The sequence below is a fragment of the Lucilia sericata genome, unplaced genomic scaffold (genome assembly GCF_015586225.1).
Source record: "Lucilia sericata isolate MDLA Ls3-8-SP2 unplaced genomic scaffold, ASM1558622v1 Contig000141F_arrow, whole genome shotgun sequence".
NCBI classification, from domain to species: Eukaryota; Metazoa; Arthropoda; class Insecta; order Diptera; family Calliphoridae; genus Lucilia; species Lucilia sericata.
The window spans coordinates 426,569-452,532 of NW_023994173.1; the positions used below are offsets into that span (position 1 = coordinate 426,569).

The 25,964-nt window shown below is 32.8% G+C and overlaps 5 protein-coding genes across 7 annotated transcripts in view; 4 read left to right on the forward strand and 1 right to left on the reverse strand.

Moving 5' to 3' along the window:
• Positions 1-925: 925 nt before the first annotated feature.
• LOC119601061 (farnesol dehydrogenase-like) lies at positions 926-1,940 on the forward strand. The gene is made up of 2 exons (XM_037951762.1): positions 926-1,525; positions 1,581-1,940. The coding sequence occupies exons 1-2, from the start codon at positions 944-946 to the stop codon at positions 1,773-1,775; spliced, it is 777 nt and encodes a 258-aa protein (XP_037807690.1). The 5' UTR covers positions 926-943; the 3' UTR covers positions 1,776-1,940.
• A 13-nt stretch (positions 1,941-1,953) lies between these two features.
• LOC119601063 lies at positions 1,954-3,217 on the forward strand. The gene is made up of 2 exons (XM_037951763.1): positions 1,954-2,644; positions 3,122-3,217. Exon 1 carries the CDS (start codon positions 2,007-2,009, stop codon positions 2,613-2,615), a length of 609 nt encoding a protein of 202 aa, XP_037807691.1. The 5' UTR covers positions 1,954-2,006; the 3' UTR covers positions 2,616-2,644; positions 3,122-3,217.
• Positions 3,218-3,278: 61 nt separating this feature from the next.
• LOC119601060 lies at positions 3,279-4,681 on the forward strand. Its single transcript, XM_037951761.1, has 2 exons — positions 3,279-3,630; positions 3,695-4,681. Exons 1-2 carry the CDS (start codon positions 3,447-3,449, stop codon positions 4,453-4,455), a joined length of 945 nt encoding a protein of 314 aa, XP_037807689.1. The 5' UTR covers positions 3,279-3,446; the 3' UTR covers positions 4,456-4,681.
• A 312-nt stretch (positions 4,682-4,993) lies between these two features.
• LOC119601059 (transcription factor Adf-1-like) lies at positions 4,994-6,415 on the reverse strand. The gene is made up of 2 exons (XM_037951760.1): positions 6,084-6,415; positions 4,994-6,021 (listed from the first exon to the last, which is right to left on the reverse strand). Exons 1-2 carry the CDS (start codon positions 6,265-6,267, stop codon positions 5,186-5,188), a joined length of 1,020 nt encoding a protein of 339 aa, XP_037807688.1. The 5' UTR covers positions 6,268-6,415; the 3' UTR covers positions 4,994-5,185.
• A 442-nt stretch (positions 6,416-6,857) lies between these two features.
• The window catches only part of LOC119601064 (clathrin heavy chain), a 36,277-nt gene continuing 17,170 nt past the window's right edge, over positions 6,858-25,964 (forward strand). The window contains exons 1-5 of one of the 3 annotated variants that reach the window (XM_037951766.1): positions 8,095-8,245; positions 8,465-8,736; positions 8,854-9,087; positions 21,825-22,032; positions 25,574-25,909. In XM_037951766.1, coding sequence (XP_037807694.1) covers positions 9,046-9,087; positions 21,825-22,032; positions 25,574-25,909 — 586 coding nt within the window. In that variant the 5' untranslated portion in view covers positions 8,095-8,245; positions 8,465-8,736; positions 8,854-9,045. Of the gene's footprint in view, positions 7,016-8,088; positions 8,246-8,464; positions 8,737-8,853; positions 9,088-21,824; positions 22,033-25,573; positions 25,910-25,964 lie in introns of those variants that run through there. The other 2 variants (XM_037951764.1, XM_037951765.1) reach the window with 2 other exon arrangements.

The window sequence follows — 25,964 nt, forward strand, 5'->3', positions numbered from 1 at the left end:
GACTATAGACTAGACTATAGACTAGACTATAGACTAGACTATAGACTAGACTATAGACTAGACTATAGACTAGACTATAGACTAGACTATAGACTAGACTATAGACTAGACTATAGACTAGACTAGACTAGACTAGACTATAGACTAGACTATAGACTAGACTATAGACTAGACTATAGACTAGACTATAGACTAGACTATAGACTAGACTATAGACTAGACTATAGACTAGACTATAGACTAGACTAGACTATAGACTAGACTATAGACTAGACTATAGACTAGACTATACTAGACTATAGACTAGACTATAGACTAGACTATAGACTAGACTAGACTATAGACTAGACTATAGACTAGACTATAGACTAGACTATAGACTAGACTATAGACTAGACTATAGACTAGACTATAGACTAGACTATAGACTAGACTATAGACTAGACTATAGACTAGACTATAGACTAGACTATAGACTAGACTATAGACTAGACTATAGACTAGGCTATAGACTTGACTATAGACTTGACTATAGACTTGACTATAGACTGGGATATATAGTTTTTTTTTAATTTTAAAGTATCGAAAATGTAGCGGTGGTACCGCGGTATTTTTCAATATCAAAAAGTACTGGTTTAGACATCATCCTGTAAAGCTGGTTTTTTTTTTTCTTAAAACCTATAAACACTGACTCTAAGTGACGATCTCTGTCGCAGAGATAATTTTAGATGATAAACAGCTTGAGTGCAAAACATTTAATCAAATTTAATATAATTTAATGCTTGAGACACTTTCTGAGTGTTTTATTAAATAAATACATATTTGTTTTATCACAATCTACAATAAAAATACATAGATTAAATAGAACAATTAGCTCCAAACATTTGTTAGGTTTCTTTATTAAGAACATTTATGATCAGTCTCTTTAAATAAATCTAAAACAATGGATCGTTGGCAGCAGAAAATCGCTGTAGTTACTGGTGCCAGTTCGGGTATAGGCTGGGCCATAGCTCAGGAACTTTTAAAATCTAAAATAAAAGTCATAAATCTATCGTTGACTTTAAAAAGTGAAGAAGAATTAAAAAATGAATTGAAACCCCTCGAAGAATCAATATTCTTTCAAAAACAATGTGATTTATCCAACCTAGAATCTTTAAAATCCGCTTTTTCTTGGATTGCGGAAAAATTTAATAACAAGTTACATATACTAATCAATAATGCGGGTATGTGTGAATTTTCGCGGATCCTAGATGAGGGAAATGAAGAATCTCTTAAACGTATGATTGATACAAATCTAATGGCGGCGGTCTTTTGCAGCAAAGAAAGCTATAAATTAATGAAAACTGCAATGGACCACGAAGAAGAATGTCATATTATTAACATATGCAGCCTTTTGGGTCATCATATTATGCCTCATATACCCGATTGTGGTTTTAATTTATATCCCGTTGCCAAGCATGCTCTACGTGCTACCAATGAGGTTTTGAGAAGAGAATTATCGGGAGATAAGTTAATACGTTTGTCGGTAAGTTTGAGAAGAAACAAATTTATACATTTTTTACTTAATTTTTAACTTTTAGTCCCTTAGTCCCGGCATAACTGCTACAAAATTTGGTTCTTATAGCGAAAAACCTTCACATTTGCAAAATTTACCCGATTTTCCCCAACTTTTGCAGCCTCAAGATATCGCTAGAGCGGTTAAATTTATTTTGGAGTCACCTTTACATGTCACCATAGCGGAAATGTTAGTTGTTCCCACTTCAGAGAAATATTAAAAACTAAAATCATGAATTCATAATGGATTTCTTATAAAAATGGTTTTCCCAGAAATTCCCAAATAAGAATTGTAAATCCCCAGTTTAAAAATAACTCTGAATTCAAATAAATTCTGCATAAGCTGCCTGTAAAATCAACAAATAAAAACAAAAAATATTCAAAAATTTTTGGTTTCCTTTTCAAAATTCTCAAAAAATACTCTATTCCTAATAAATATCTAAAACAAAATTATGCAATCTGTACGCAAATTACGTCTACCACCCCTCAACTACTGGAAACAACAATATGCCATTGTGTTAATGTCCCACACCAAGGCTGGCTATCCCATAGTTCTATCACTACTCGACATGGGCATGTATGTAGTGGCCGTTTCGCCACACTTTAAACAAAATGAAGTTTTACGACACCTCTTGAGTAACGAACAAAGACAACGCTACTTCACCAAACAGGTGGATCTGCACACTATAATGTCTATAAATATGTTAATAATGGAATTAAAATTGGAAGCCAAACAAGTGAAACTCTTTTTATGTCTAATACCACAAATCAATGAACGGGAGAAGAGAGATATTTTCGAAAAAACTAGCGCTGCATTGCTGCAAACGATCTTGGAGGTAAATGATTTGGGTGTGGGTGCCCTATGTGCAACAGCCAAACGTCATGTAATCCAAGAGGATTATAGTCATGTGTGGTGTATGAGATTTCATCATAACGAACCTGATTTGGTTCATGATTATTTGGAATATTTAATGGGTTTAGCATGTGCAGCTCCCAGGAATTTGAATGTAAATTTAGTGAGACAAAATGAAAAAGAGAAATGTAATTGTATGATGGAATGATACAATATTTGAGAGCGGAAAGTATTTTGGTAAAAATTTTAAATTAAATATTTTATAAAATTTGAATAATTTTCTTTATTGCCTTTTAAAATTATTCAAATTTTATAAAAAATCGGTGTAAATATTTAAAAATTGCAAAATATAATATGCGAAATACATTTTAAAACAAAATTTTAAGAAATACAAATATTTTTGTTGTATTTTTGAGTCTATAGACTAGTCTATAGTATAATCTATAGTCTAGTCTATAGTCCAGTTTATAGTATAGACTATAGACTAGACTATAAACATATATAGTCTATACTTTAGTCTATTCTATAGTCTAGTCTTTAGTATATTCTGTAGTCTAGTCTATTCTATAGTCCAGTCTGTAGTCTACTCTATAGTCTAGTTTATAGTGTAGTCTAGTCTATAGTATATTCCATAGTGTAATCTTTAGTGTAGTCAATAGTCTAGTCTATAGTATAGTCTATTCTATAATCTAGTCTATCTTATCTTTTGTTTAGTGTATAGACTACTTTAAAATCTAAAAAAAGTACTCTTTTGTACTAGTTCAATTTCAATACTTAAATTTCCCATGCCTGTTATTTAATATCGTTGAAAAGTTTTAAAAACAGCCGTTTGACAGTCGATTTTAAGCCGCCGTCGTAAACTTTAATGCTAGCCGCCTTCGCTCTTTATGTTTGTCGGCGCAGATCTCTGGTAAATGGCGTTTTTATAGACGCTTGTAGTAAATATTAAGTAAAAATTTTAGCTGAAAATTAGCATCCAAAATAGAAATAATAAAGTGTGGCATAACATAAACAAAAAAAGGCGAACAACACTTTAAAAATGAGCGGTTTTCATCCTACCGATTTAATAAGGGAAGTCAAGGCAAGACCGGGTATTTATAATAAAGATTTTTTAGACACACCACCAAGGGAGCATAAACGTCGTCTATGGCTAGAAGTGGCAGAAAATCTAACACCGCCCGAGGACTGGGAATCATATACAGATGTGGAAAAGGAGGCTAGAGGTAAGCGCAGCTAAATAGATGCCAAATTTAAGTAATAGTTGACAAACGTATTTTTCTTTTCCAGTGGATGAGATATCCACCAAGTGGAAACACATGAAGGATCATTTTTATCGTGAAATCAAGTTGCAGGAAGCGGGTGAGGCCCATAAGAAACGCAAATATATATATTTTGATGATATGGAATTTATGCGTCCCTTTGTGGGCTACAAATTGCCGGCACAGAACAGAAGGAGGGCCAACAATAAATCTTTGGAATCTTTAGATGATTTAGTGTCTCAAGACACCGATGACTTGGATATGGATGAGTTTCTGAAGTCCACCGACAACCTAGACTCTAGACCCAATAGTTCACAGCAAAAACAACTGCCGAGACGTTCACCTTTAAAAAGAGCGGCAAAGCCTACACCTAAAGCTCTGCAAAATAAGTCTAATATTAAACCGGTTAATGTTATTAAGAAAACACCAGAAACGACCAATAATCCCAGCTTTAAAATACGTGATGGTGACATTTCCTTCTGTCTCTCACTAGTACCAACTTTACGCAAATTGGGCGATGGTCGTAAATTGCGAGCAAAGATTGAAATACTTAAAGTGTTGCATCGTTATGTGGAGCATTTGGATAGACGTAATTTATTGAATCGTCAAAATCATAATAATTCCTCACAAAGTGCCAATAATATAGAGGATGATATGGATGAGGATCATTTAGAGGAATATGATGACAATATTGTTAAACATGAAGAACATGATGATCCTTTAAATGGTGGCGCAAGAGGAGGAGGCGGTGCTGCCGGTGGAGGTAATACCAAAACCTGGTGGACTTAATGGGACGGTAGAGGAGTGACACATAAAACATAGAAAAATGTTGAAATATGAAATTAAGTTAAGAATAATTATAGCGTTAACAAAAAGCAGACAAATATGCAAAAGTATGTATATGATTTTTAGGAAAACCAAAGGACAAGTATTCAAAGGATATTGTGGAATTATTGAAAAATTGTGCATATTTTTTGGAAACGCCGGAACTAAGCAGTTCCGTTTAAAATTAAAATCTAAAGAAATAAAAAGAAAAAAAATATATATATATATATTTTAATTTAATGAATTTTGGAAGAATTTCGAAGGATATAGAGGAATATTGTACTTAATTCTTAACGAATACAGGTATTAAGAAGATACTACCGCATAATATTCCAATCTAAAGAAATTAAAAGAAAAAAGTATTAAATTTTGGGAGCTTATTACAATTACTCATCAACATTATTAGTGTCACTCATCTCATCCCATTCAATCATTCTTCTCATGTTGAGTTTGACCGAAGATTACAAGCTTATCCCATAGCTTGTATTATGCGCAATTAGTATAGGTTACTCTCAAAATCAAAAGTATTTTTATTTAAATTAAATTTTATACATTTTCGGTCAATCTAACATTCTAATCATCATTCTAAATATACTTAACATAAACTTAACTAAATAAAGAATTTTTATTTCATGTTTTTTTTTAACCCAGATTTTAAGTTGGTCACTTTTTAACTGTTCTCTTTGCTTATAGGTTAAGTCCACCAGGTTTTGGTGTTACCTCCACCACCACCTTCACCCCCATTTAAGGGATCACCACGTTCACGTTTGACATTAATACCACTCTCTCCATACTCATGATCCGAATGATCATCAGCCATTTCCTCTATTAAGTCTGCTGGATTTTTGCTAGAGTTATTATGATTGCTGCTGTTGGCATTTGAGCGATTGATTAGACTGCGTTTTTCAATGTGTTCCACATAACGATGTAAAACTTTAAGAATTTCTATTTTGGCTCTCAATTTGCGGCTATCACCCAATTTCCTTAAAGTGGGCACTAGTGAAAGACAAAAGGAAATATCACCATCACGTATTTTAAAGGAGGGATTACTGGCGCTCGCATTAGATTTCTTTAAAACATCGAAATTCTTTATAATAGCTTCTTTTTGTAGGCGTTTGCCGCCTACCGGGGAGCTAGAGGTGGTTAGTTTATTTTGTTTGGCCTTAAGTGTGGGCTTAATTATACGTTTAGATCGGGTGCGTGTTCCTACACTAGTATTGAGTTCTTCTACATCTTCTTCTTCCTCCTGTTGCTCCTCCTCCTCGTCCGCTTTGCTGGTAGTCTTGAGCAGCGTTTCCAAATCCATATCACTATCATTATTCTCAAATTCCTCGATGTCATCTAATGAATCGTTGGATTTTTTATCCCTCTTCATGGGTGGCAATTTGTAGCCCACAAAGGGGCGCATAAATTCCATATCATCAAAATACAAATATTTACGTTTCTTATTAGCTTCGCCCGCTTCGATAAGTTTGATCTCACGATAATAGTTGGCTCTTATGTGTTTCCATTTTCCAGCTATTTCATCCACTTTAAAAGGTAAAGTAATAAAGTTTACAAGCTAGTCCCACTAAAAACAAACATGTACTTACTTCTTGCCTCTTTTTCCACATCTGTATAGCTTTCCCATTCTTCGGCAGGCGTTAAACGTTCCGCCACCTCTAGCCACAATTGATGTTTGTGCTCACGGCGCGGATGTTCCAAAACATCTCTGTTGTAAATACCCGGTCTTATTTTGATTTCATGTATTAAATCCTTTGGTTTGACACCACTCATTTTTCAAAAGTATTTTTTCTCTTTTATTTATTTGCCAAATTTGTTTGTTATTTCCACAAAAAATAAGAAATTTCCTTCAAAAAAGCTAAAAATTTGGCGTCTTTTTTTATCAAAACACTATTAAAGACACCCGAGTTAAACGAATTTTCCAACGGCGTCGGTTTACTCGAGTGTTCCGTATAACAGTTTTATTATAGAGAACATTCTATACATCTATGAAAAACATTTAATATTTCTATGGAAATATATTTGTATAACAGTTCAAAAACAATTACTATAAAAAAATTAATTTGAATTCAATTTTTATATTTTTCTATATAAATTTATTGTATAACAGCTTTTCCATGCAAATATTTTGTATCCATTCCATATTTCTTTAACAGTTTTAAAAAATTTCTGTATAATACTTTTTCCATGTATCTGTTGTACAGAAAACTTTATTATAACAGTTTCTTTATAAAAACCCGTTCAAGATATATAGCATAATTGTTCCACAACGACCCTCATAAAAAGTGCTGCTAAATTTTTTACGCAAAATGCAACTCTAATTATTTCACACCACTGTCTAACAACAAAAAAAAACTAAACAAAAATTCACCTCTCTACAGTGAACAAATCACTTTTTATCATTTTTATTCTGTCATTTTTCACGTACAAATCGATATGTTTTTACGCGTTTGAGAAAAAACCGATTTCCAACTAAAAACACTAGTGAAAATTCAAAAAAACTTGTTAAAAACATTAAAGGGTAAACAAATAAAAGAAATTTTATAAATTTATTTTGTTAACCAAGCGTGAAAACACAGAAATTAAGAAAATAAAAATTACTTTAAGAAGGAAGAAAAAAATGTTTCTTTCCCTTTAACGAAGAGTGCAATTAATGCATACCATTATATTAAAACGCTGTAAAGTGTTTTTGTCTCTTTCTCTCTTGTGGTGTTTTTATGGGTTAGAGAATCTCTGGTGTACAAAGTTAAATATGTCGAAGTGAAGAATGATTTGATTGGAAAAAAGTGGGCGGTTTGTGCTAAATGCTGGTGTTTTTTTTTCCTTCTACTTATGTTTTACAACCAGTGTTTTTTTGTATGTTTTCTGCAGTTATTTGTTTATGTGGCATACGTGGAAATATTTTATGTTATTTTGTAAATAAAAAGGAAGTGTTATAAAAATATATGTTGTGAAATTCCTTTTTAGTTAAGTAACTATTGTTTTTTTCTAAGGAAAATTTGTTGAACATTAATGTTAGTTTAATTAATTTGTGTTATTGTGTTAAATGCAAAAAAAATCAAATGTCGGTATTTAATAATGGATGAGTAAACTTTGAGGTGAATTTGTAATTTTTTGTTGTTTTGTTTTTATGTCAAATTGTTTTTGTTTTTTTCTATTAGAATTTTAATTTTGGTTTTATAATTATAAATTCCTATTATTTTCTTTAAATTATTTATATTTTTTGTCTAATTTTAATTTTGTTATTTATCATTAAAATTTTAACGTTTACCAACACTTGCCTCAAAGTTACCTCTTTTGACAGTGTGGTCAATTTTATCACAAAACAACGCTAAGAAATCAAAGTTAACTAATATCTTTACATATATTTGTTATATATTTTTTCCCTAGAAAAGGGATTTAATTATAATTTAATAATTGCACTTTTAATTTCCTTTTAAGATTTTTAGCAAGAAAATTTATTAATACTATACCCTTAGGCAAATCGCTCATTTATCAACACTGTTATTAAATCAAAAATTCACCACTACCACTTTTTTTATCTCAGTTCTCCTTTGTTAACGACATTTGCCGATGTAAAAGCAGAACAAAAAAAACGACAGTCATTTTTAGGAGTTTTGTCATAGAAGCGGCTTTGATTTATTTTACGTGTGTGTCAAGAAAAAAATGAAAAATTAATTAAATAATTAGAAAATAAAAGTAGAAGTTATAAAATAAATTGACTTTTTATAAAAAAAACAACAAATAAAGTGTAAATAATTTAAAACAAAACTTATAACAGTTATAGGCAAAAGGAAAACTGACAGAAAATTTTAGTTAGATTTCTTTAGTAATTTAATAAAGCAATTAAAAATGATTGAATAATATTACAAAATAATATTTCTGTATAAAACAATAGTTTTAAACAATATTTAGCTAATAATTTTTAGTTTTATTTAATTGTTTAATAGTTTATTAAATTTCTTTAAAGAATTTCTTAGAAATAAAAAACTACCATAAAAAATTACACCTGTATAAGTGTGTGTGTGCCTTAAAAAGTCTCGTAATAAAGAAAATTAAAGTTAATAAAGAAAAAAGTGCGTGTTACAATAACAACAACTAGAAGAAAAAAACAGTAAAAGATCATTTAAGCAGAACGTTTAACTAAAAAACATAACTACTAACATACGTACATACATACGTATATATATGCTGTTTTCTCTAACCTTATAAGAGAGAACGAGAAAGAGTACAAAAAAACACGTATTACAATTTTCTGTTGTTGCTGTAGTTTGGTGTCATTCACAGATTTTGTATTATTTTCTTCTTTTTTTTATACACTTTAATAACATTACATTATCTTTCATTGACTTTTTATAGCAATAACAACAACTTTATACAAGTAATATTAAAAAAAAGTGGAAAGGAAACATAAAAAGAATTACAAAAAAAAAAAAAAAAAAGAAAACAAACAAAAACAATATACAACACATAACTGCAGTGTGGCATTTCTCTAAACGTCAAACTTTTTCCTTAAAAAAAGAAGAGTGATTATTATAGAAGGTGCACAAAATGACTCAAATACTACCCATACGCTTTCAGGAGCATTTACAGGTGAGTTTTATTTTAATATTTACATTTCCTAACATATGTTTTTGGACAAATATGTGTAACAAAGTTAACACCCTTTAATTTTAAAAGCCAAAAATGGGAATTGAAAGTAAAGTTGTTTAGGACGGTCTATATACCAATTATAATGTGCAATTTCGGGAGGATATGTGCGGGGAAAGTAGGGCAAATAATGCTCTGGTACATCCTTGCTGCAATAAAAGGCCACCAAGGTAATTTCTTGGGATAATCTTCAAATTTGCATACTGTAGTTTGTTTGCAGAGTTTACATGTTTAAACATAAGGACTGATGGACATGCGACATTTTAGTAGAACATATGCGTTTCATATTTGTTCAATTTCTGGTTAGGATTTGCGGAAGAACTATGCCTAGTAAAATTCCGGATTATCATTGTTACAATCGATAGCTTTAAAACAAATTTTATAGAATAAACTTCAAAATTGGGAGCGATAGTTTCTCCACAATGTTTACATGGATGTACAGATGGACGGATGGACATTTCGACTATCAAATCATCTTAGATCTTTCTTGCTATAAGAAATGTCTACATAATTGGACAGAGGGATAATTGACATTGTTAACTGTCTTTATATGTATGTACAGACATACAGACGGACGGACATGTTGACCACTAACTCATTTCAGAAAATCACCCTTAATTTATTACAAACCTTAGCTTAAACCTAGTAAAACCCTTCTCCCTATTGTGTTTCTAAAAATTTATAAGAAATTTTATATCTCTATGGATTTTTATGTTTATATCCCTTGTATTAACTTGTTGCCGTCTACTTATCTTTATAAAATATATTCGTACTTGTATGTTTTTATTGTAAACTCTTTTTAAACAATCTCTACTTGCTATTTAAAAAAAATTATCGTATTAAAACTTGGGTGTATGTTTGCTCGTAAAAACAAATGGAAATAAATTATCATTTCAACTAAGCATGACTCATTTATGGTTTGAGGGAATGTATGGTTGGTTGAGTTGTTAGATATTGTGCAAAGCAATGTTTTATTTTTTCATTCAAAATTTTCTAAAATAAAACAATTGTTTTTATTTTTAGAAAAAAAAACTGCAAAATTGTAAAAAAATAGTAGGTGTCAATTATTGTGGTCAGTTTTGAGGTTTTGGATTTTTAAGGTTTTAATGAAAATTAAACCATTTCTTATATTTATGAATGAGTCATGCTTTTTAAACATTTTAAAACTAGTTTTAAATCCTGTTTAATAAAAAAATCTTAAAAAAACTAATAAGTTATAAAATTTTTATAACAAAAACTTTCTAAAAGTAAAAATTGAAAGATTTTTTGAACATATCTTTTGACTCCTTATTAAGCCAAACCTTTTGAAACCAAATTTGTTACATTTAAATTTCTTTTACTAATTTTAAACAAAATATGTATTACAACTTCTCTTATATCATGACAATTGCAAATTAACTTTACAAAAAGCCGGTGTTTATTGTTTTTATTTATTAAAACTTTTTGTTTTTCTTTATTTTTTTCCCTCCTCTTTATTATTGTAAAGTTTTGCTGTATATATAGTAAATTTATTTGTTAATCATGTTTTTTTTTTTTTTTTTTTTTGAATTCTTTCATTAGTCTTTTTTTAACCTCAATTTGTATTCAATTCAAAAACTGGTTTTTAGAAAAAAAACTCATCATCAAACAGTAAGCACAATAACAATAATTACGTTATAACAAAAACAACAAATACTAAGTACAAATAAGTGAGTTAAAAATGTACTTATGTAGGTATGAAAGTACATAATAAGAAAGTAATAAAAGTGAGGGAATATAAAAGAATGAAGAAACATTTTTAACAGGGATGGAAAGTTTAGTTAGTTGGTTAGTTATAACATATAATAGTTTAAAACATTGACTTGTCTATAGTCCAGACTATAATCATGTATACAGTCTAGGCTATAGTCTTCTCTATAGTCCAGACTATAGTCTTGTCTATAGTCCAGACTATAGTCCAGACTATAGTCTTGTCTATAGTCCAGACTATAGTCTTGTCTATAGTCCAGACTATAGTCTAGTCTATAGTCCAGACTATAGTTTTGTCTATAGTCCAGACTATAGTCTTGTCTCTAGTCCAGACTATAGTCTTGTCTATAGTCCAGACTATAGTCTTGTCTATAGTCCAGACTATAGTCTTGTCTATAGTCCAGACTATAGTCTTGTCTATAGTCTTGTCTATAGTCCAGACTATATAGTCTTGTCTATAGTCCAGACTATATAGTCTTGTCTATAGTCCAGACTATATAGTCTTGTCTATAGTCCAGACTATATAGTCTTGTCTATAGTCCAGACTATAGTCCAGACTATAGTCTTGTCTATAGTCCAGACTCTATAATCCAGACTATAGTCTTGTCTATAGTCCAGACTATAGTCTTGTCTATAGTCTTGTCTATAGTCTTGTCTATAGTCCAGACTATAGTCTTGTCTATAGTCCAGACTATAGTCTTGTCTATAGTCCAGACTATAGTCTTGTCTATAGTCCAGACTATAGTCTTCTCTATAGTCCAGACTATAGTATTGTCTATAGTCTTGTCTATAGTCCAGACTATATAGTCTTGTCTATAGTCCAGACTATATAGTCTTGTCTATAGTCCAGACTATAGTCTTGTCTATAGTCTTGTCTATAGTCCAGACTATAGTCTTGTCTATAGTCCAGACTATAGTCTTGTCTATAGTCCAGACTATAGTCTTGTCTATAGTCCAGACTATAGTCTTCTCTATAGTCCAGACTATAGTCTTCTCTATAGTCCAGACTATAGTATTGTCTATAGTCTTGTCTATAGTCCAGACTATATAGTCTTGTCTATAGTCCAGACTATATAGTCTTGTCTATAGTCTTGTCTATAGTCCAGACTATAGTCTTGTCTATAGTCCAGACTTGTCTTGTCTATAGTCTGGACTATAGTCTTGTCTATAGTCCAGACTATAGTCTTGTCTATAGTCCAGACTATAGTCTTGTCTATAGTCTTGTCTATAGTCTTGTCTATAGTCTTGTCTATAGTCTTGTCTATAGTCTTGTCTATAGTCCAGACTATAGTCTTGTCTATAGTCTTGTCTATAGTCTTGTCTATAGTCTGTATAGTCTTGTCTATAGTCTTGTCTATAGTCCAGACTATAGTCTTGTCTATAGTCCAGACTATAGTCTTGTCTATAGTCCAGACTATAGTATTGTCTATAGTCCAGACTATATAGTCTTGTCTATAGTCCAGACTATATAGTCTTGTCTATAGTCCAGACTATATAGTCTTGTCTATAGTCCAGACTATAGTCTTGTCTATAGTCCAGACTCTATAATCCAGACTATAGTCTTGTCTATAGTCCAGACTATAGTCTTGTCTATAGTCCAGACTATAGTCTTGTATATAGTCTTGTCTATAGTCTTGTCTATAGTCCAGACTATAGTCTTGTCTATAGTCCAGACTATAGTCTTGTCTATAGTCCAGACTATAGTCTTCTCTATAGTCCAGACTATAGTATTGTCTATAGTCTTGTCTATAGTCCAGACTATAGCCTTGTCTATAGTCCAGACTATAGTCTTGTCTATAGTCCAGACTATAGTCTTGTCTATAGTCCAGACATGTCTTGTCTATAGTCCAGACTATAGTCTTGTCTATAGTCCAGACTATAGTTTTGTCTATAGTCCAGACTATAGTCTTGTCTATAGTCCAGACTATAGTCTTGTCTATAGTCTTGTCTATAGTCCAGACTATAGTCTTGTCTATAGTCTTGTCTATAGTCCAGACTATAGTCTTGTCTATAGTCTTGTCTATAGTCCAGACTATAGTCTTGTCTATAGTCCAGACTATAGTCTTGTCTATAGTCCAGACTATAGACTTGTCTATAGTCCAGACTATAGTCTTGTCTATAGTCCAGACTATAGACTGGTCTATAGTCCAGACTATAGTCTTGTTTATAGTCCAGACTATAGAGTTGTCTATAGTCCAGAATATGGTATTGTTTATAGTCCAGACAATAGTCTTGTCTATAGTCCAGACAATAGTCTTGTCTATAGTTTAGACTATAGTCTTGTCTATAGTCTAGACAATAGTCTTGTCTGTAGTGCAGACTATAATCTTGTCTATAGTCCAGACTATAGTCTTGTCTATAGTCCAGACAATAGTCTTGTCTATAGTCCAGACAATAGTCTTGTCTATAGTCCAGTCTATAGTCTTGTCTATAGTCCAGACTATAGTCTTGTCTATAGTCCAGACTATAGTCTTGTCTATAGTCCAGACTATAGTCTTGTCTATAGTCCAGACTATAGTCTTGTCTATGGTCCAGACTATAGTCTTGTCTATAGTCCAGACTATAGTCTTGTCTATAGTCCAGACTATAGTCTTGTCTATAGTCTTGTCTATAGTCTTGTCTATAGTCCAGACTATAGTTTTGTCTATAGTCCAGACTATAGTCTTCCCTATAGTCCAGACTATAGTATTGTCTATAGTCTTGTCTATAGTCCAGACTATATAGTCTTGTCTATAGTCCAGACTATATAGTCTTGTCTATAGTCCAGACAATAGTCTTGTCTATAGTCCAGTCTATAGTCTTGTCTATAGTCCAGACTATAGTCTTGTCTATAGTCCAGACTATAGTCTTGTCTATAGTCCAGACTAAATATAGTCTTGTCTATAGTCCAGACTATATAGTCTTGTCTATAGTCCAGACTATAGTCTTGTCTATAGTCCAGACTATAGTCTTGTCTATAGTCCAGACTATAGTCTTGTCTATAGTCCAGACTATAGTCTTGTCTATAGTCCAGACTATAGTCTTGTCTATAGTCTTGTCTATAGTCTTGTCTATAGTCCAGACTATAGTTTTGTCTATAGTCCAGACTATAGTCTTCCCTATAGTCCAGACTATAGTATTGTCTATAGTCTTGTCTATAGTCCAGACTATATAGTCTTGTCTATAGTCCAGACTATATAGTCTTGTCTATAGTCCAGACTATATAGTCTTGTCTATAGTCCAGACTATATAGTCTTGTCTATAGTCCAGACTATAGTCTTGTCTATAGTCCAGACTCTATAATCCAGACTATAGTCTTGTCTATAGTCCAGACTATAGTCTTGTCTATAGTCTTGTCTATAGTCTTGTCTATAGTCCAGACTATAGTCTTGTCTATAGTCCAGACTATAGTCTTGTCTATAGTCCAGACTATAGTCTTGTCTATAGTCCAGACTATAGTCTTCTCTATAGTCCAGACTATAGTATTGTCTATAGTCTTGTCTATAGTCCAGACTATATAGTCTTGTCTATAGTCCAGACTATATAGTCTTGTCTATAGTCCAGACTATAGTCTTGTCTATAGTCTTGTCTATAGTCCAGACTATAGTCTTGTCTATAGTCCAGACTATAGTCTTGTCTATAGTCCAGACTATAGTCTTGTCTATAGTCCAGACTATAGTCTTCTCTATAGTCCAGACTATAGTCTTCTCTATAGTCCAGACTATAGTATTGTCTATAGTCTTGTCTATAGTCCAGACTATATAGTCTTGTCTATAGTCCAGACTATAGTCTTGTCTATAGTCCAGACTATAGTCTTGTCTATAGTCCAGACTTGTCTTGTCTATAGTCTGGACTATAGTCTTGTCTATAGTCCAGACTATAGTCTTGTCTATAGTCCAGACTATAGTCTTGTCTATAGTCCAGACTATAGTCTTGTCTATAGTCTTGTCTATAGTCCAGACTATAGTCTTGTCTATAGTCTTGTCTATAGTCCAGACTATAGTCTTGTCTATAGTCTTGTCTATAGTCTTGTCTATAGTCCAGACTATAGTCTTGTCTATAGTCTTGTCTATAGTCCAGACTATAGTCTTGTCTATAGTCTTGTCTATAGTCCAGACTATAGTCTTGTCTATAGTCTTGTCTATAGTCCAGACTATAGTCTTGTCTATAGTCTTGTCTATAGTCTTGTCTATAGTCTTGTCTATAGTCTTGTCTATAGTCCAGACTATAGTCTTGTCTATAGTCCAGACTATAGACTTGTCTATAGTCCAGACTATAGTCTTGTCTATAGTCCAGACTAGTCTTGTCTATAGTCCAGACTATAGACTGGTCTATAGTCCAGACTATAGTCTTGTCTATAGTCCAGACTATAGTCTTGTCTATAGTCCAGACTATAGTCTTGTTTATAGTCCAGACTATAGAGTTGTCAATAGTCCAGAATATGGTATTGTCTATAGTCCAGACAATAGTCTTGTCTATAGTCCAGACAATAGTCTTGTCTACAGTCCAGACTATAGTCTTTTCTATAGTCTAGACAATAGTCTTGTCTGTAGTCTAGACAATAGTCTTGTCTGTAGTGCAGACTATAATCTTGTCTATAGTCCAGACTATAGTCTTGTCTATAGTCCAGGCAATAGTCTTGTCTATAGCGCAGACTATAGTCTTGTCTATAGTCCAGTCTATAGTCTTGTCTATAGTCCAGACTATAGTCTTGTCTATAGTCCAGACTATAGTCTTGTCTATAGTCCAGACTATAGTCTTGTCTATAGTCCAGACTATAGTCTTGCCTATAGTCCAGACTATAGTCTTGTCTATAGGCCAGACTATGGCCTTGTCTATAGCCCAGACTATGGTCTTGTCTATAGTCTTGTCTATAGTCTTGTCTATGGTCTTGTCTATAGTCTTGTCTATAGTCTAGCCTATAGTCTTTTCTATAGTCGTGTCTAAAGTCTTGTCTATAGTCGAGACTATAATCTTGTCTATAGTCCATACCAGTGTCTTCAGTTTTGTCTATACATCAGACAATAGTCCCGACTACAGTCTTGCCTATAGTCCGGAATATAGTCTTCTGTTAAGTAGACTAATATTGCTTTGTATATAAGCAAATCTTTGTCTAACGACTCTTAAAATTAGTCATCATTGACCTAATATATCTGAAGTATGTAATCCAGACAATATAAATGTTACAATAATTTAATAAAGCAATAAAACAAATAACAGAAAAAAAATGAAAATGTCAAGCAAGCAACACTAAGATATAACACCAACAATAAGCCTTGACAGACAGTCCATCAAAATAGTATATTGTTTATTATTATTATTGCTATATTTCTTTTGAATAGTCAATTTCTCACTTTGTCAATTAATATTAATTGAAAATATTCCTCCAAACAGCACAATATAGTTCCAACAACAAAATACAGATAAAAAAGAGAAAGTACTTCATAATATTTTTCCAATAATGAAATTAAAAACCGCGAGTAAACATACTTTGTAACTGGTGTATATACATTTTTTTCTATTATATTATAGGGGTCGATAAATTGAAGATAAAAAGTAGGAGTAGTAGGGGGAGGAAACTGAAAGCACAGATAAAAAGATCTCAAAAATAGAGGGAGTTAGAGAAGAGTAAATAATAACCAACACTACTGGTTAGTACCTACAACAATAACATTATTGTTATTAAAGCTAACAAATATATGAAAAAAACGCATGCGCTCCAATAAATTTACAAAAAAAAAAATAATAACAAATTTAAATGTAGAGCAACAACCGTTAGAGTATGAATGGTGTAATAAGCAGAGTAACAACAACAATTACAAAAAACACAATAGTAATAACAACAATAATAGTTTAGGTATCATATTACAAAATCAGCCACAAACATTCAGACAAATCTGATAATTTTGAAAGAAATCATAAAATTTACACAATATGTTTACAATTGAGGTGGAAAGGTGGTCTCAAGGGGACAATTATAAAGTTAATTTGTGGAAAGCGGTAGAAGTTTTGTCTATAGTCCAGATTGTAGTTTTGTCTATTCTTTACTACTTGACTATAGACTTGTCAATAGGCCAGACTATAGACTTGTCTATAGGCCAGACTATAGACTTGTCTATAGGCCAGACTATAGACTTGTCTATAGGCCAGACTATAGACTTGTCTATAGGCCAGACTATAGACTTGTCTATAGGCCAGACTATAGACTTGTCTATAGGCCAGACTATAGACTTGTCTATAGGCCAGACTATAGACTTGTCTATAGGCCAGACTATAGACTTGTCTATAGGCTAGACTATAGTCTTGTCTATAGGCCAGACTATAGTCTTGTCTATAGGCCAGACTATAGTCTTGTCTTGACTTGTCTATAGGCCAGACTATAGACTTGTCTATAGGCCAGACTATAGACTTGTCTATAGGCCAGACTATAGACTTGTCTATAGGCCAGACTATAGACTTGTCTATAGGCCAGACTATAGACTTGTCTATAGGCCAGACTATAGACTTGTCTATAGGCCAGACTATAGACTTGTCTATAGGCCAGACTATAGACTTGTCTATAGGCCAGACTATAGACTTGTCTATAGGCCAGACTATAGACTTGTCTGTAGGCCAGACTATAGTCTTGTCTATAGGCTAGACTATAGTCTTGTCTATAGGCCAGGCTATAGTCTTGTCTATAGGCCAGACTATAGTCTTGTCTATAGGCCAGACTATAGTCTTGTCTATAGGCCAGACTATAGTCTTGTCTATAGGCCAGACTATAGTCTTGTCTATAGGCCAGACTATAGTCTTGTCTATAGGCCAGACTATAGTCTTGTCTATAGGCCAGACTATAGTCTTGTCTATAGGCCAGACTATAGTCTTGTCTATAGGCCAGACTATAGTCTTGTCTATAGGCCAGACTATAGTCTTGTCTATAGGCCAGACTATAGTCTTGTCTATAGGCCAGACTATAGTCTTGTCTATAGGCCAGACTATAGTCTTGTCTATAGGCCAGACTATAGTCTTGTCTATAGGCCAGACTATAGTCTTGTCTATAGGCCAGACTATAGTCTTGTCTATAGGCCAGACTATAGTCTTGTCTATAGGCCAGACTATAGTCTTGTCTATAGGCCAGACTATAGTCTTGTCTATAGGCCAGACTATAGTCTTGTCTATAGGCCAGACTATAGTCTTGTCTATAGGCCAGACTATAGTCTTGTCTATAGGCCAGACTGTAGTCTTGTCTATAGGCCAGACTATAGTCTTGTCTATAGGCCAGACTATAGTCTTGTCTATAGGCCAGACTGTAGTCTTGTCTATAGGCCAGACTATAGTCTTGTCTATAGGCCAGACTATAGTCTTGTCTATAGGCCAGACTATAGACTTGTCTATAGGCCAGACTATAGACTTGTCTATAGGCCAGACTATAGTCTTGTCTATAGGCCAGACTATAGTCTTGTCTATAGGCCAGACTATAGTCTTGTCTATAGGCCAGACTATAGGCTTGTCTATAGGCCAGACTATAGGCTTGTCTATAGGCCAGATTATAGGCTTGTCTATAGGCCAGACTATAGGCTTGTCTATAGGCCAGACTATAGGCTTGTCTATAGGCCAGACTAAAGTCTTGTTTATAGGCCAGACTATAGTCTTGTCTATAGGCCAGACTATAGTCTTGTCTATAGGCCAGGCTAGTCTTGTCTATAGGCCAGACTAAAGTCTTGTTTAAAGGCAACACTATAGTCTTGTCTATTGGCAACACTATAGTCTTGTCTATAGGCACTACTATAGTCTAGTCTATAGACAACACTATAGTCTTTCCCAGACTATAATCATGTCTATAGTACAAACATTTTCTATTAGTAAAGTACTTTCTAAGATCCAACACACGCCCCTGTATTCAAACAAACTTTTGCTAAAGAGGAAAATATTTTGAAATCTATTCTGCCCTGCCGATCATTATGCATTTTTAATTTTATTTCGCAAAAACAGCGGAAAAATCTTTAACTGAAAAAAAACAAAACAGAAACAAAGAATCATCATCATGCTGGCGCCTGAGTGATTTTGTATATAAACAATTATATGTATATTGTGTGTGTATTTTCTTTCTGGTCATGAGATGCAAAAAATTTAACAAAAACATTGGTTAAATACTAAAGTTCAACCGAATATTTAGAATGGATATAGAAAAGGGAATAAAAATTAGGTTAAAAACAATATTTGGGAAATGAATACTATATAAAAACAGCAAGTGAGCCTTAGAGTATGGGGACTGATTGATTCATATTCTTTTTCTGTTGTCTTGAAATTCCTATAAATTTCAGATTTCACCGAATATTTTCTATTTGGCCTTTTAAAGCCGGTTTCGGTGGGTCTCTAAATAAATAATAAATCAAAAGAAAAGAATATACAAATTGTGCAAAAGCACAAACACACTTGAATTTTTGTTGTTTATAGTTTGTTAAGCCTTTTTTATACATAGGATAATACTCGACTTTTGGAGGTCAATTAAAGAAGATACACAAAGTAAGGTTTGTTTATATTATGGTCTATAGTTTAGACAATAGTCTAGACTATAGTATTTTAAAGAGTCTAGACTATGCGATTGTCTATAGTCCAAATAAAAGACAGACTATAGTCAAAGTATAGTTCAGATTATAGTTGAATTTTAGTTTAGACTATAGAGCAATCTATAGTCTGGACTGTAGTTAATCTATAGTCCGGATTATAGTTAAATTACAGTCCAGATTATTTTCGAAATATAGTCCAGACTAAAGTCAAACTATAGTCTAGATTATAGTCAAAATGTAGTCCAGACTATAGACCATACTATATAGTTCGTATTATAGTCCAGACAATAGTCAAACTATAGCCCAGAATACAGTCAAACTATAGGCCAGACTATATTAGAACTATAGTCCAGACTAAAGTTAAACTATAGTCCACACTTTAGTCAAACTATTGTCCACACTATAGTCCAGACTGTAGTACATACTATAGTCAAACTATAGTACATACTATAGTCAAACTATTGTACATACTATAGTCAAACTATGGTACATACTATAGTCAAAATATTGTACATACTATAGTCAAACGATAGCCCAGATTATAGTTTTTACTATAGTCCAGACTAAAGTCAAACTATAGTCCACATTATAGTCCATACTATATAGTTCGTATTATAGTCCAGACAATAGTCAAACTTTAGACTATAGTCCATACTGTAGTCAAACTATAGTCCAGACAATAGTCAAACTATAGTCCAGACTAAAGTCGAACTATAGTCCAGACTAAAGTTAAACTATAGTCCAGATTATAGTCCATACTATATAGTTCGTATTATAGTCCAGACAATAGTCAAACTTAGCCCAGAATACAGTCAAACTATAGGCCAGACTATATTCGAACTATAGTCCAGAATAAAGTTAATCTATAGTCCACACTTTAGTCAGACTATTGTCCAGACGATAGTCCATACTATAGTCAAACTATAGACCAGACTAAAGTCAAACTATAGTTCGTATTATAGTCCAGACCATAGTCAAACTATAGCCCAGAACACAGTCAAACTATAAGCCAGACTATATTCGAACTATAGTCCAGAATAAAGTTAGTCTATAGTCCACACTTTAGTCAAACTATTTTCCATACTATAGTCCATACTATAGACAAACTATAGTCCAGATTATAGTTTTTTCTATAGTCCAGATAATAGTCAAACTATAGTCCAGAATAAAGTCAAACAATAGTCCAGATTATAGGTAAAATATTGACCAGATTATAGTCGAACTGTTGTCCTGACTAAAGTCCGTTTTTTGTTCAGATTGTATTTAACTATAGCCCAGATTATATAGTTCATACAATAGTCCGTATTTTGTTCAGATTATTATATACTTTATTGCATACTACTGTCCAAACTATATTCTTGTATTTAGTCGTGAGGATTGTTAAGACCACAGTATTTTCGTTAGTTTCTGGAGGGCTCAACATAATTCGTCTAGTATGCCTGTAGTGTCCATCTTCCGGCACATTTAACCATCCATCAGAAAAGAAAAACATTCTGCATGTCTATATGTAAAATCAAAAATGTTTTCTACTTTTTTTTCTCCTTACTCTTGTTCGCCTTTATTGTTTTTGTTCAAATATATAATACATGATTCTTTTTATTTAATGCTAATTGTACACAAAAAGTTTATTGCTCTGTTTTTTTTTTCTTTGCAACAGCTTTTGTTTTTCTTGTTTTCTTTTTTGTTGCCATTTTTTCTTAATCTTAATCTTATATTTAAGGAACAAACAAGGGAAGAACCATAAAAAGGGGGCAGGGTATTGCAGTTTATTTGTTAAATTTTTTTAAATTTCATATAATTTTCTTATCAATTTGGTGTTTTTTATAAATTTTGTAAAAAAACTGATGCTTTATTTCATATAATTGCATTCTCTTTTGCTTTTACTTTAATATAAATTTATAACAGGGAAATTTGGTTTTGAAATTATTAAAAAAAAAACTCTTTTATTAATAAAAAATTATTAACAGCAACCTTGAACTTCTTGGGGTGTTATTAGCTTTTGTTTAAACTTTTGTAAAAAACGTTTATTTTGGGAAAAATTTTATTAATTTGTATAATAAAAATGGTTCTAAATGAACGTTTCTTTATTGATAATTTGAAAATTTATTTATATATTTATTTATTAGATAAGTTAATTTATTGACATTTTTGCAAAATTAATTTTATAAATTTTTAATAATTATAAAAATATTTATTTAAATTTCAAATGAATTAAATAATAAAGATCTTACAATTGATTTTACACCATAATGTGTGTTTTTAAACATAACCTCAAACAAGTATATGTCACAAGGTTAGAATATGTGCCGCTATCTGTTTAATATTAGAATAAAAATTTAAGGGGTGTTAACTAACTAACTGTTTATTTAATTCTAATATTTTTAATGTTTTACTTATCTCTTTTTTATATTTTCTATTTAGCTCACAAATGTCGGTATTAATATCAATTCGATATCGTTCAGTACTCTTACCATGGAGTCTGACAAATTCATTTGTGTGCGTGAAAAGGTCAACGATACCGCACAAGTGGTCATTATTGATATGAATGACACTGCTAATCCAACTAGACGTCCAATATCAGCCGATTCAGCTATTATGAATCCAGCTAGTAAAGTTATTGCACTTAAAGGTAAAAATATCTCCTTACATTTAAATTTTACATAGTAAATTTCAAACTATAGTCCTGTCTACAGGCTGGACTGTAATCTCGACTGTAGTCTGGACTAAAGTTTTAATTAGTATAGTCCAGACTATAGCCTAGTCTATAGTCCAGACTATAGTCTTGTCTATAGTCCAGACTATAGTCTTGTCTATAGTCCAGACTATAGTCTTGTCTATAGTCCAGACTATAGTCTTGTCTATAGTCCAGACTAAAGGCTTGTCTATAGTCCAGACTATATTCTTGTCTATAGTCCCGATTATAGGCTGGTCTATTGATCAGGCATTAATGTTGTCTATAGTCCAGACTAAAGTCTTGTCTATAGTCCAGACTAAAGTCTTGTCTATAGTCCAGACTAAAGTCTTGTCTATAATCCAGACTATAGTCTTGTCTATAGTCCCGATTATAGGCTGGTCTATTGATCAGGCATTAATGTTGTCTATAATCTTGTCTATAGTCCAGACTATAGTTTAGTCTATAGTCCAGACTATAGTCTTGTCTACAGTCCAGACTATAGTCTTGTCTACAGTCCAGACTATAGTCTTGTCTATAGTTCAGACTATAGTCCAGACTATAATCCAGACTATAGTCTTGTCTATAGTACAGACTATAGTCATGTCTATAGTCTAGACTATAGTCTTGTTTATAATTCCAGACTATAATTCTTGTCTATAGTCCAGACTATAGTCTTGTCTATAGTCCAGACTATAGTCTTGTCTATAGTCCAGACTATAGTCTTGTCTATAGTCCAGACTATAGTCTTGGCTATAGTCCAGACTATAGTCTTGTCTATAGTCCAGACTATAGTCTTGTCTTTAGTCCAGACTAAAGGCTTGTCTATAGTCCAGACTAAAGGCTTGTCTATAGTCCAGACTAAAGGCTTGTCTATAGTCCAGACTATATTCTTGTCTATAGTCCCGATTATAGGCTGGTCTATTGATCAGGCATTAATGTTGTCTATAGTCCAGACTAAAGTCTTGTCTATAGTGCAGACTAAAGTCTTGTCTATAATCCAGACTATAGTCTTGTCTATAGTCCCGATTATAGGCTGGTCTATTGATCAGGCATTAATGTTGTCTATAATCTTGTCTATAGTCCAGACTATAGTTTAGTCTATAGTCCAGACTATAGTCTTGTCTACAGTCCAGACTATAGTCTTGTCTATAGTCCAGACTATAGTCTTGTCTATAGTTCAGACTATAGTCCAGACTATAATCCAGACTATAGTCTTGTCTATAGTACAGACTATAGTCATGTCTATAGTCTAGACTATAGTCTTGTTTATAATTCCAGACTATAATTCTTGTCTATAGTCCAGACTATAGTCTTGTCTATATTCCAGACTGTAGTCTTGTCTATAGTCCAGACTATAGTCCAGACTATAGTCTTGTCTATAGTCCAGACTATAGTCTTGTCTTAAGTCCAGACTATAGTCTTGTCTATAGTCCAGACTATAGTCTTGTCTATAGTCCAGACTATAGTCTTGTCTATAGTCCAGACTATATTCTTGTCTATAGTCCCGATTATAGGCTGGTCTATTGATCAGGCATTAATGTTGTCTATAGTCCAGACTAAAGTCTTGTCTATAGTGCAGACTAAAGTCTTGTCTATAATCCAGACTATAGTCTTGTCTATAGTCCCGATTATAGGCTGGTCTATTGATCAGGCATTAATGTTGTCTATAATCTTGTCTATAGTCCAGACTATAGTTTAGTCTATAGTCCAGACTATAGTCTTGTCTACAGTCCAGACTATAGTCTTGTCTACAGTCCAGACTATAGTCTTGTCTATAGTTCAGACTATAGTCCAGACTGTAATCCAGACTATAGTCTTGTCTATAGTCCAGACTATAGTCTTGTCTATAGTCCAGACTATAGTCTTGTCTATAGTCCAGACTATAGTCTTGGCTATAGTCCAGACTATAGTCTTGTTCTATAGTCCAGATTATAGTCTTGTCTATAGTCTAGTCTTTAATCCAGACTATAGTCTTGTCTATAGTCTTGTCTATAATCCAGACTATAGTCTTGTCTATAGTCCAGACTATAGTCTTGTCTATAGTCGAGACTATAGTCTTGTCTATAGTCCAGACCATAGTCATGTCTATAGTCGAGACTATAGTCTTGTCTATAGTCGAGACTATAGTCTTGTCTGTAGTCGAGACTATAGTCTTGTCTATAGTCGAGACTATAGTCTTGTCTATAGTCGAGACTATAGTCTTGTCTATAGTCGAGACTATAGTCTTGCCTATAGTCCAGACTATAGTCATGTCTATAGTCTAGACTATAGTCTTGTTTATAATTCCAGACTATAATTCTTGTCTATAGTCCAGACTATAGTCTTGTCTATATTCCAGACTATAATTCTTGTCTATAGTCCAGACTATAGTCTTGCCTATAGTCCAGACTATAGTCTTGTCTATAGTCCAGACTATAGTCTTGGCTATAGTCTAGACTATAGTCTTGTCTATAGTCCAGACTATAGTCTTGTCTATAGTCCAGACTATAGTCTTGTCTATAGTCCAGACTAAAGGCTTGTCTATAGTGCAGACTAAAGTCTTGTCTATAATCCAGACTATAGTCTTGTCTATAGTCCCGATTATAGGCTGGTCTATTGATCAGGCATTAATGTTGTCTATAGTCCAGACTAAAGTCTTGTCTATAGTGCAGACTAAAGTCTTGTCTATAATCCAGACTATAGTCTTGTCTATAGTCCCGATTATAGGCTGGTCTATTGATCAGGCATTAATGTTGTCTATAATCTTGTCTATAGTCCAGACTATAGTTTAGTCTATAGTCCAGACTATAGTCTTGTCTACAGTCTAGACTATAGTCTTGTCTACAGTCCAGACTATAGTCTTGTCTATAGTTCAGACTATAGTCCAGACTATAATCCAGACTATAGTCTTGTCTATAGTACAGACTATAGTCATGTCTATAGTCTAGACTATAGTCTTGTTTATAATTCCAGACTATAATTCTTGTCTATAGTCCAGACTATAGTCTTGTCTATATTCCAGACTATAGTCTTGTCTATAGTCCAGACTATAGTCTTAGCTATAGTCCAGACTATAGTCTTGTCTATAGTCCAGACTATAGTCTTGTCTTAAGTCCAGACTATAGTCTTGTCTATAGTCCAGACTATAGCGTTGTCTATAGTCCAGACTGTAGTCTTGTCTATAGTTCAGACTAGTCTTGTTTATAGTCCAGATTATAGTCTTGTCTATAGTCCAGACTCTAGTCTTGTCTATAGTCCAGACTATAGTCTTGCCAATAGTCCAGACTATACTCTTGTCTATTGTCCAGACGATGTTCTTGTCTATAGTCCAGACTATAGTTTTACCAATAGTACAGATTATAGTCTTGTCTATAGTCCAAACTATAGTCTGGTCTATAGTCCCGATTATAGGTTAGTCTATTGGTCAGGCATTAATGTCTTGTCTATAGACACCAGTCCAGCTTAACTAAAACTTTATACTAATTTTCTTGTCTTTCCCTTTTCTTTTTTTTCACAGCGCAAAAAACTTTACAAATCTTTAATATCGAAATGAAATCGAAAATGAAAGCTCATACCATGACCGAAGACGTAGTCTTCTGGAAATGGATTTCATTGAATACTTTAGCTTTGGTTACAGAGACCTCTGTATATCATTGGTCGATGGAGGGTGATTCGACGCCCCTTAAAATGTTCGATAGACATTCCTCATTAAATGGTTGCCAAATCATTAATTATCGTTGTAATCCAAATCAACAATGGCTTTTGTTGGTGGGTATATCGGCATTGCCAAATCGTGTGGCTGGTGCTATGCAATTGTATTCGGTGGAACGTAAAGTATCACAGGCAATTGAAGGTAGGTGAAGAGCGAAAGAGACGTTTTCTTATTGTTATTGTTGTTTACTAGTTAT

Excerpts from the sequence above, each read along its gene's own strand:
- LOC119601061 (XM_037951762.1), top strand. The coding sequence starts at position 944 with ATGGATCGTTGGCAGCAGAAAATCGCTGTAGTTACTGGTGCCAGTTCG. Across the intron at positions 1,526-1,580 it reads ATAAGTTAATACGTTTGTCG|TCCCTTAGTCCCGGCATAAC; the intron begins GTAAGTTTGAGA and ends TTTAACTTTTAG.
- LOC119601063 (XM_037951763.1), top strand. The coding sequence starts at position 2,007 with ATGCAATCTGTACGCAAATTACGTCTACCACCCCTCAACTACTGGAAA.
- LOC119601060 (XM_037951761.1), top strand. The coding sequence starts at position 3,447 with ATGAGCGGTTTTCATCCTACCGATTTAATAAGGGAAGTCAAGGCAAGA. Across the intron at positions 3,631-3,694 it reads TGTGGAAAAGGAGGCTAGAG|TGGATGAGATATCCACCAAG; the intron begins GTAAGCGCAGCT and ends TTTCTTTTCCAG.
- LOC119601059 (XM_037951760.1), bottom strand. The coding sequence starts at position 6,267 with ATGAGTGGTGTCAAACCAAAGGATTTAATACATGAAATCAAAATAAGA. Across the intron at positions 6,022-6,083 it reads TGTGGAAAAAGAGGCAAGAA|TGGATGAAATAGCTGGAAAA; the intron begins GTAAGTACATGT and ends TACCTTTTAAAG.